General features: G+C 31.4%; 1 protein-coding gene across 1 annotated transcript; it reads left to right on the forward strand.

Annotated features, from left to right (window-relative positions):
• The first annotated feature begins 264 nt into the window (after positions 1–264).
• Positions 265–11,671, forward strand: LOC111878779 (MLO-like protein 1). Its single transcript, XM_023875286.3, has 14 exons — positions 265–572; positions 654–711; positions 828–1,024; positions 1,218–1,334; positions 1,599–1,659; positions 9,307–9,404; positions 10,013–10,087; positions 10,259–10,347; positions 10,426–10,475; positions 10,562–10,602; positions 10,679–10,891; positions 10,973–11,040; positions 11,114–11,174; positions 11,282–11,671. Exons 1-14 carry the CDS (start codon positions 450–452, stop codon positions 11,438–11,440), a joined length of 1,410 nt encoding a protein of 469 aa, XP_023731054.1. The 5' UTR covers positions 265–449; the 3' UTR covers positions 11,441–11,671.
• The last annotated feature ends 257 nt before the right edge of the window (positions 11,672–11,928 follow it).

An 11,928-nucleotide genomic window follows, 5' to 3' on the forward strand; every position in this document is an offset into this window, starting at 1 on the left:
TAATTTGGTCTTATGTAAAATAAAAGTTTTATCTTTGACTGTATGGTAAAAGAATAATAAAACGTTTGTCCAAACAAAAAGGGTAACCGTTTGTATCCCCTCTTCCGGCAAAACGCATGCATTTTTTTACACTCCCTTGAGAATGTTCGGAATTCGAAGTTCCAAAAACAGCGATAGCTTCACTCACTTTTGTTTGGCTCACATTTTCCTTTATTTTCCATTTCGCCACATACTTCTCTACTGTTCATCTAGGTAGCCCATATCTGTTCATCTCCCCCTGGCCCATAATCACCCTGAGATCAACTATATATACACCGAGAGTATCGATCAAGGACTACTCAATATAAGCAACCCCTCAGAGCAAGAAGCTTCACGAAATCTGAAAACCCCCCTACTGGCTGCTGAAACTGGTGTTTCAGTGCTGATTTGGTGTAGATCGAACTGAATCAATGGCGGGTGGTTTAGAAGGGACCTCGTTTGAGTTCACACCCACATGGGTTGTCGCCGCCCTTTGTACGGTCATCGTTGGGATTTCCATCGCTGTCGAACGTCTACTCCATTACACCGGCGAGGTCTGTTTTTCGTTTTTCTTTGCATGTGGATTGGAATCTACTAATATTTGTTCAATCATGAACCATTGGCTTTGTGTGCAGAAACTGAAGAAGGCAGATCAAAAGCCCCTTTTTGAAGCCCTGCAAAAGATCAAAGAAGGTTTTTCTTGTTCTAGTTTTATATACCATATTCTTGACACCGACGATCCTCGTATATATATTGTTTGGTTTAATTAAGCTAGTTTGTTGAATCTTTGTTAATGTGGGTGGGTGCAGAGTTGATGCTGTTGGGGTTTATTTCGCTTCTGTTAACCGTGTTCCAGTCTAAAATCATCAAGATTTGTGTGAACAAGAGTATAGTCGACCATCTTCTCCCATGCTCGTTGAGTGAAAGAGACAAGTTACAGGGTACATCTCATCTTCGTCATCTGCTTGCTGAAGAAACAACAGCCATGGGCTATTGTGCTCTAAAGGTAATTAATTTAGATCAATCTTTAATATCATTATTTGGTTTCTTGAAAAATTTCTTTCTAGATTAATTATGACAGATGCATTTTGTTCCGTATATATTGAAGATTAGATGATCTCATGATCCATGCCATGCATGAACAATAAACATTTAATTTATAGCTTTTGCTTCTTTCACTTTCTGTTTTAATATGTCAGGAAAAGGTCCCGCTACTATCTCTTGAGGCGTTGCATCATCTACACATCTTCATTTTTATTCTTGCGGTTGTTCACGTGACCTTTTCTGTCATCACCGTTATATTTGGAGAGGTGAAGGTTAGTACATGCATGGTTCAATAAGAGAATTATTCGCACACAACATATTTTTATCATACATAACAATTAGAGGGCAAGTACAATTAAATTCCCGTGTATGACAAAAAAGATGATTAATGTACATAACAGTCATACGACAATTTAGCTGTACGAGTCCTCTAATTGTTATCCACGACAAAATCTTTTGTGTGCGATTCCTTTCAATCAATGTTTTAATTTTTGCTTGTAACATTCATGATTCTTCGATTCATTATAATGGAGTAGATGCGAGAATGGGAGCGTTGGGAAGAATCTATCACAGAAGATGATTTTGATACCCTACAAGGTAAGGGTTAATTATGACGTGTCATAAATTATTAATGGTTGAAACGGTCTACTTTGATATAGATTTTTTTGACAAATTTAGCAGATGTTAATCGCTTAAAGAACGCATGTTTTTAATGAACTTCATGATTTGAGTGTCTTCCTGTCGGGATATCTAAAAGGGTAACTTGTTAGGGATATAAAATATCGGATTGTTACATGTCTATCTATCATTCGATCTGTCGACCAACCTACTTTTAGTTTTCTATTTTTTTTATAAAAAGACATCCACACAGGTTTGACTGATACATGCATAGTTTAATATATCTAATTAAAATAACTTCATAAAGAAATCTCTAGCTATAGTGAATTAGTGATCCAAAAGTCAGTACCATTAATTTATTTGAGATAATTACAAAATGGATATATTTAAGTTACATTATAGCCTGGTCAAACATACTTAAAGCAAAAATAATAATAATAATAATAATAATAATAATAATAATAATAATAATAATAATAATAATAATAAAAATAAAAATAAAAAAGGTTTCCGTTTTACCAAAATTCATATCATCATATGCAAGATATTAGCATTAATATTTGAAGTCGACTAATAACCAAATATTCTAACAAACCAGATTATTACAGATTACCATCAAGAAGTAGATTTATATATAAATAAATCCTAACGATTTGGAGTTAAATCTTGAAAAAAAATTCCAAGCCCTGCATAGGAGCGATCTAGCCCGGCCCGACTCCAGCTTCACCATTCGTTTCCCTTTTCCTTTTAAAATTTTGATAGTCCTGCAAGACTATTTTTCCGATGATGCGATATATAATGCTAACATGTTTAGGCAACAGTGCCAGAAGCAAACAACTATTCCTATGGATAGTTAATGATTTAAAGAGAGAGTTTCAATTTTTCGATCAACATAATATGCGAGAAGTAGAAGTGGTTTTAATCAATTACAAAAACGCATATCCATGCTTCATCACATATTATGACACATCCGCACTACATGGAATGACATTTAAAAATTGATTGATGTGCATGAGTCCAAGCATGCTTCCCATGAATGCTAGGAAACATTGATCATGGATAAACTTCCCTAATGTATGATAACAGGGATGTGCTTTGGGTCGGAATCGATCCGAACTGGACCGAACCCGAAAAACCCGAAACCCAAATTAGATGAAAAACTGGAGTCGAAACCTAGACCGATTATACTAATACAGGACCGGTCCGGTTCAGGTAATACGAGTTTCGGTTCGGTTATTAACATGAAAGGACCGAAATAACATGTACACTATGATTTTGAACCAAAATGACCCGAATAATCCAAATAAACTGAAATGACCCGAACAACCAAAATAAAACGAGATGAAGAATGGAATTCAATTTCTTGAAAGTAGAGTGGAGTTCGATTTTACAGTAGATGTTTTCTTTGTGACCGATCACAATAGGAAGCAAGGAGTAAGAGAAGCCTAGAAGGTTTTTTTTTGTCTGGCAAGGCCGATGGAGCTCAATCAATCCAATTAGGAAGCGGCGATAAATCAATTAATCCAATTAGGTATCGATTATGAACTGTTAGGGCGGCGATGGAGTTCAATTTTAGTAGTGTTTTTCTTTTGATCGGTATTGGGTAGGGATGTGAAACTTCGATCAACAATACACAAGTGTCAATAGGGATCGACCCAAATAGATACCGAATTAGGCTAAAATAGATACCCGAGAATCGACCTTTATTCGGGTAACCCATAACGAATAACCCGATAACCGAATTATGCTAAAATAGATACCCGGGAATCGACCCAAATAACTTATTCGGTCCAAATACAGGTCGGTCTGGTCCGAGTTTCTGTTTTCGGTACTCGGTCCAAATACACATCCCTACATGACAATGCCAATAAATCCAAGGTGATCATGAGCACCTACCGATAATTCTATAAGAATGCATTCATTCTTTTGTGTTGTCAATTCAAATAATGATATCAATGTTCTTGACTAGTCATCAATAATCAACTAAATTTTACAAAAATAACACTCACTTGAAGTTAATGGAGTATGATACAAGCACATGTATTATTAAGCTAATGGATATATTCTAAGTGGGCTACATCTGTCAATTCCCATATCAATAAGATTATAAACGAATAAAGTTTAAGGCAACACAAAAATTTATAAATAATTATATGGAACGAACCTTTGGAGTCCTTAGGCAATGTTGACAGTGTGAAAAATCCATCACGAACATTGTCTTCAAAAATAATAATAATATAAGAAACATAATATATGTTTGCATCATATTACATAATATAATTTTAGAAGACAAAAATGATGTTATATATAATTATGATGAAACCAATATTCAACCATCTTATGAACAAAAAAGAGAATCCGATTCCTAATAATATTAATATAATCTTTGGAAACTACCTAATCGAGAAACACATAACATTGGCTTAGATTTTGTGAAATATATTTACACTAGGTGTGAGACCCATGTATTACATGGGTTTATTTAAAAAAAAAAATTAAATATGAAATTTTAACAATTTGAGAAGTTTGAATTTATAAGAAAAATAAGAAAAAATTTAAATTATTAAAATTAATGAGACTTTAATACATTGAATACATTACGTATATAAATCATTTCTAATAAATATCTTACATATATATTACCATACATATTAAATGTGGAATTTAATTTAATAAAATGAAAATACAATAAAATGACAAGTGGAAAATAAAAAATTAAAAATTTTTAGAAAATGTCATGTGTCCAAATGAAGGAGAAGATGACATGTGACAAAAAAAAACTTTCATTTATTGAGGAGGATAACTAAGCTAATAGTTGACAAGAACTAGTTATTTCTATTTATTATTTAGGTTTATGCTTTTTAATTAGAAGTGATGTAATTTTTATATTATTAATTTTTTAGTTTAAATCAATAAAACAATTTAATGATTACAAATCTTATATGTTTATTTAGTAAGTTGAATCTTTTATAATTTTTTATCGTTATGCGTTAAAAAATAAAAGAGTTAATAAACATAACACATATTGATAAAAAAAATAGATATAAGTATATAACCTATAAGACTAACTACTTATACTACAATAGATTAATATTTTATTTAAAGTACACTAAATCATAGTTTGGTCATCGTCATTTGTTTACATCTATCCAAATTTAAAACATGGAAGATGATGCTGACGTCAAAAGATGAACTAAATATAACACATGGACTAATCATTATTATTTAAAATATGAATTTCCTAATATCTACTCTACCTTAAACAAACATATAAAAAATATTATTTATGAAAAATGTATCAACCATAATTAAATGTTCATTAAAAATATGATAATATTTTCTATAATTAATATATTTTATCAGGACCGATCCAAATATATATAGGACCTATGGAAAACGAAAAAATAGTCCCTTAAAGACAAATTTAATAAAGAATTAAATGTTCATTAAAAATATAACAATATTTTCTATAATTAATACATTTTATCAGGACCGATCCAAATATATATGGGACCTGTGGAAAACGAAAAAATGGTCTCTTAAAGACAAATTTAATAAAGATTAAAAAATATATCATTTATCTTTTATTATAAACGCGTTCAATTAACAATAACAAACAATCCAAATTGTTTATCTTTTGAGTTAATTTAAGTTTAAACCAATTTTAGACCCTAAAAATCATTTGAATAATATATATTTTTTTATATATACACTATAAAACCTAAAAATTTTGGACCCCTTTGAGACATGGGTCATGGACGGTCGCCCGGATTGCCTACTGTTTCGACTGACCCTGCATTTCATATTTAGTTATTATAATATTTATCATAATTAATATTTTTTATATGTGTCCCATATTAAAAAATCTCATAATAATAAATTATAGCTTGTGTTTTTGTGTTTTACATCTATCTAAATTTCCAAAAATTGATGTGCTTGTAGTTTTCAACAGTCATATGTTTGATCTTCGGGATTGTTATCATTTATGAATTTCTATTAAATACGTGTAAAATGATTAGATTCTCTTCAACCCAATTGAAAAAAACTATAGACTAAAAATGTTAAATTTGTAACTTCATCATATTTATATCTATTTTTTTTATTTTAGAAAAAAAGACAAAACTATATAAATGGTCATTGGTGTTTCTAGTTTTGTCCATAATTTTTTTTTTGTTATACATGGTACTTATGATTTCAAATTATGTATTTGGTTATGGTTTTATTTTTCTATAAATTTGATCTAAATTTACAATTTTACACTTTAATATTATTTTATTAGTTTTCATTTTTTATGTTTTACTTAAAATTAATAAAAAAAAAAACATTTTAATTTTAAATAAAAAATCCTATTAAACCTAACCCCACCCACCCTTCATTGAGTTCATTCCATCGACTCTTGCTCCCAGTTAACTTCTTCTTTCATCTCTTCCTCCCCTTTTATGGTTTATGAGGGTCTGTGTTGTTTTTGAAAATAGCTTATTGATTTATTATTTTTTTGAAAAACCAATAAATCAAAAAAAAATTGTTTGGCAAATTGAAAAATATTTTTTAAAATAGTTTTTCGATTAGCTTTAAAAAAATAGATTTTAAAAAACATGTGATATTTGACTTTTTGAAATTGTTTTGGTTTTTTAAGGCTGGAGGGTATGTAGTGGAAAGAGGTTTGCGGGAATTTGAACTGCAACTGGAACACTACACTGTCGCCGCGGTTTAGGGGTGCGGGTAGGGGTGTTATTCGGTTTGGTTTTTCGGTTTTCGGTTAATACGGTTCGGTTTTATCGGTTTTTTTACATTTTAAATTTCACCATAACTAAACCAAATAAGGTCCGGTTTAATCGGTTTCGGTTTATTCGGTTCAGTTTAACGATTAAACTGAATAAAATTCAACACGTAAAAATAAATATTAAACTAAAAGAAAAAAAAACTTATTTAACTATTACCAAACAAAGAAACTACATTAATATATAAAATATTATATTCAAGTTGTAGAGATAAGTTAATTTAACTTTAATCGTATATGAAAATGAAAGAAACAACTAAAAGTTATTTGATTAATTTGTTTTTGCTTTTTAATACAAAATATAAAACAATTATAACTTTTTATTGGTTAATAATTGAGAAAGTCATGGAAATCTTAGTAACTAATCAATAAATTTATATATAAAATGTTGATATATATATATATATATATATATATATATATATATATATATATATATTTATATATATTAGTTTTTTTCGGTTTAACCAAAACAATGAAAATTTAACCAAAACCAAACCAAATAAGGTATCCTTATTCGGTTAACCAAACCAAATTAACCGAAAACCAAATAACCCGAACCAAATGAACCAAACTTCATTTGGTTCGGTTTGGTTATTCGGTTTTGGTTTTTTATGACACCCCTACGGTGCGGGTAAGGGTGAGGGGAGGCTACCCTGCCCTTTCTCTCCTTGTATGATTGGTTAACATTTTATTATTATTATTTTTTAAATATTTATTAAATTATATATATACTAAAAAATTAAAAAAAATTATATTAAACTTAATGGTTTTTAATTCCTTACAAAACGAATATAAATTTATATAAAATATATTTAAAAAAAATTAAAGGTGTTGAAAGGTAGTGAAATTTAACTATTTTCTGGCTTTTGATAGATGAAATATAAGTAAGTGAAAAACTGACATAATAATTAAAAACTTAGTCGTGAAAGATGAATATACCCTTTGGTCTAACCAAAAGTAGCTTTAAAAAGATTATTTTATACGAAACAACTTTTAATTTATTGACATATTACTTTATCATCACAAAAACTAATCCTAACTTTTTTTTAAAACTCATTTTTTTATCACATGAATAAACATTTTGTTAAAAGTAGGGATGAAAGTGGGTCCAAACCCGGACTGGATGGACTCGGACCCGAAAAACCCGGAACCGGTTAACAGGATTTTGTAGAACCGGGAACCGAACCGGTATATAGAAACTGTTTTCGGTCGGTTCTGGGTATGGTACGGGGTAAAGTGGCTCTAGAACTGAAAAACCCGGAAACATCAAAGTGAGTAGGTTGGAACCGGATAAAGTGGGTTTAGAACCGGAAAATCCGAAAAAACCGGAATTTTTTGATAATTACTTAATACTTCATTGGTTGAATTTTGAAAATTTTCATATTGATATCCCGGCTTTAGGGGACTGTAACTCATTGAAAATGAAACCAAAATTGACAAAAATATAGTCTAAAATCATATACAAACTCTAAACTACACTCTAGAAAAGACTGTATGTCAATCCGAATTTAAACGAATGAGATATGCATGTGTTAACATTTTCACATAATACAAAGTGCAAAAACAAATAGTTGAAAAATTGAAAATTTTCAGTTTTGATATCCAACTTCGGGGGACTGTAAATCATTGAATATTAATCCCAAAATGACAAAATTATAGTCTAAACTCATGTAGAAACTCTAAACTACAAGTTGTAAAAAAAACACATGTCAATCTGACTTAAACGAATTAGATATGCATGTTTTAAACTTTCACAAAATTCAAAAAAACTGAAAAATTAAAAACTTTCAGCTTTGATATCTCGACTTTAGGGACTGTAAGTCAATGAATATAAAACTAAAAATGGAAAATTTATAGTTTAAAAGATATGTATCTTTTAAACGTCTCAAAAAACTGGTTCCCTCCCTAAAAGTGATTCCGGTTCCTAACACCGGTTCCGATTTTAGACCCGATTTACCCGGACCCGATGGATCCAAACCCAGATTACCCAAAATTCGGATAAAACCAATTTTTAAACCCAGACCCCGTTCTATATATTTCACCGTTCCCGTTCCAGTTCCGATTTTTTCGGTTTAAACCCATAACAGTTCAAACCCAAACACCGTCATCGACCCTCCATCGCCCCTCCCACTTCCTTGCCTCTACCAGAAAATCACCAAGCGATTGAATCCTAACTACTTCATCTTCCCCAGCCACCATGTCTTAAACACCACCAGAAGTCGACGCTGCAGAAGGAATTAAGCACGACTGCATCTCCGTCCCCTTTCTATTTAAATCACTTCAAAATTCCAAAAGCACCCATTATTTGTGTCGTGTTCTCTCTATTCGATTTTGCTACAGAAAACTGTTGCTAACAGAGCATTTATCTTTTCTGGTTGATGGTCCGTTTTAGGTAGTACCAAAGAAGAAGTTTTCCTGATCCACTATGGAATTTTAGGGTTCTTGATTGATCATCACATTTATGGAACACCACTTTTAGGGTTCTTGAATTGATCATCAAATTTATTTGTGTGTAAAAATCTAATTTGATCATCAAGATTTTTTTGGGTTCTTTATTGATCCGTGGGTGGGTCCATGTTAAAATGTTAAATGTCAAAAGCATAATAAGAAATAAGAAATATAAATTTTTTTATTGAGGGTAATTTGATCATTTACAGAGAATGCTTAAAGGTAACATCCTCATAGAGCAAAGACAACTTTTGGGAATCATGAGTTTATATATTCACATCAAATTTTAAAAATTTAGACTAAAAATACAGACAGATTTGAACTATTTAGGTTTTATATATTCACACGCTACACACATTGTTATGAGTTAAACTTATAATCACGATGCTCTACAGTTTTGCAGCGGAAAGTGAGCTTTGTTGAAGAGGCTGATGATTTCTTCAAGAACAGATTCTTGGGTATTGGAGGAAGCTCAGCCATCCGAGGCTGGCTGGTAAGTAGCGTCATTGATTATATAAGTAAAAAACAATCATATATAGCTTAACCCATTAAGTCATTCTGTCCTTATTAAGTAAAAATAATCATATATTGCTGTGAAGATTAAGTGCTTAACCCATTAAGCATGTTAAATAAATAATAAACAGTTAAGTTTTTATGTTCTGATTAAGTCAAAAAGAAACATACATGTATTAGCTCTCCAGATTAAGTGCTTGTGCTTAACCCATTAAGCTCGTTAAGTAAAAAAGAAACAGTCCCTAATCTGAACATAATGCCTTAACGGGTTAAACCAAAAAACTTGACTTAATGTATACTGACATCTGATGGCGACTCTTCCCTTTATCTATTTGCCCTACTTTTTTGCTCCCAGCCCTTCCCACGCTAAAATTGATTAATAATGTGAAAATTGTTTGTTGGAGTGTTGGAGTAAAACGGTCATTTAGTTATTCAAACTTTTTATTTAGTCTAGAAAAGAAGATGTTATCCATGTAACATTTTATGTGGACATCGTTACCCCAATAGAACTAAATGGAAAAAAAGTCGTTGAATTGCTAGATTTGTTTGTTTTTTTTTTCTGACTTTTATTTTTTGAGAACATTACAGCATTCTTTCTTCAAGCAATTTTACTGGTCTGTGACCAAGTCAGATTATGTGGCACTGCGTTTGGGATTTATTACAGTAAGGATCTAACTCAAAGAGAGGTGATAAAAATATGATTCATCCACATAAAATATATGCTTCATTGACTTGTAGGATGTTATGTCTTATGTGGATGAATGAATTTGTTAAGTGGAAGAATGAGGTGGTATTATTTGTAATACTTGTGTATTATATCCGTTTGTTTGATAGAATCATTGCAAGGGGGTCCCGAAGTTCAATTTTCACAAGTACATGATACGCGCCCTGGAAGATGATTTTAAAGAAGCCCTTGGGATCAGGCAAGTGGTTTCTTTATTTCTAAAAACATTTTTACATAGATGCACAAGGGTTTTAATTTCTGATTTTGTTGTTTGCAGCTGGTATCTGTGGTTATTCGTGGTCATATTCTTGTTGATGAACATTAATGGTATGTAATGACATTGATGAAGAAAGGAAAGAAGGGATGATTGTTGTATACTTTTAACGGTTTTTGACTCTTGGGTTTTTCTGCAGGTTGGCATACATATTTTTGGATAGCTTTTGCCCCATTCATTGTAAGTAGTCCCCATAAGTTAGAAGTCAATTTGAGTGAAATGAGTTAACAGAAAAATGTTTTTGTAAAATTTTCAGCTTCTACTAGCTGTGGGAACGAAGCTGGAGCACATAATTATTCAGTTGGCTTATGAGGTGTCTGAGAAACATATAGCCGAAGAAGGCCACAAAGTGTTGATAGAACCCAAGGATGATCACTTTTGGTTTAACCAGCCAAGAATCCTTCTTTTCTTAATGCATTTCATCCTCTTTCAAAATTCCTTTGAGATTGCATTCCTCTTCTGGATATGGGTACGTATGTACGCATATGTTTCTCTTCTTTGGAAACACATTAAAAAAATTGACATCTCATGCTTTTCATTTCTGTAATAGCTTCAATTTGGCTTTGACTCTTGCATCATGGGGAAACTGTGCTACATTATCCCGCGACTCATCATTGGGTAAAGTAAACTACTTATACTGGTAAAATAACATAAACCATTTACTAAAAAATATCATGTCGTTTTATTTCAGGGTATTCATTCAGGTTTTGTGCAGTTATAGCACTCTACCACTTTATGCTCTACTGACACAGGTATGTTATTGTTGTACATGTTTCAATATCTGAATTTTTATGCTTTAATGCTGATCTGGTGTCATGATGATGATGATGATGATGATGATGATGATGATATGTTGTAGATGGGAACTAATTTCAAGTCAGCAATATTTGCGGAGCATATAAAACCACTACTCATGGGTTGGGCTAAAGATGCCAAGAAAAGGGTGGCACATAGCGGGGGAATCAGTGGCTCATCTTCAGCTGTTGAGCTCAAAGCTTCAGTTGATCATGCCTGTTAGTTTTGCTTGGTTTAACTCAACCACAACCAGTTGTCGTATAAAACCACAACTCCCTAATATTATGGCAGTGTTTAATGCTAGCTTATCAATAAGCTATCTCAAATAGCTTATCAAAAAGCTAAGCTTATAAGCTACAATAAATTACTTTTGTGTAAATTGCAATAAACTTAAAAAAAAACAAGTTAGCTTATGTGCACAAAAATAAAGCCCGTGTAGGGTTTATGTTGGAAAGTACAGGGCTTATGTCGGAAAGTACCATTAAAGTTGTACCTATTGTGACATGCTATAGCTGGTAAAATAGGGTTTGATACCTATTTGTGTCCACATAGGACTGTCCATGTGGCACACTATAAAAAATATATTTTGAAATTGATTTTTCTAATCTAGAATTATTAGTTTTTTATATGATTATTTATTTTATTCTAAACTTTAAGAACATCAAAAGCAACTAACAAGAACAAGAAGAAGAACCCATGAAAGAAAATGAA

The sequence above is a fragment of the Lactuca sativa genome, chromosome 5, assembly GCF_002870075.4.
Source record: "Lactuca sativa cultivar Salinas chromosome 5, Lsat_Salinas_v11, whole genome shotgun sequence".
In the NCBI taxonomy this organism is placed as follows: domain Eukaryota; kingdom Viridiplantae; phylum Streptophyta; class Magnoliopsida; order Asterales; family Asteraceae; genus Lactuca; species Lactuca sativa.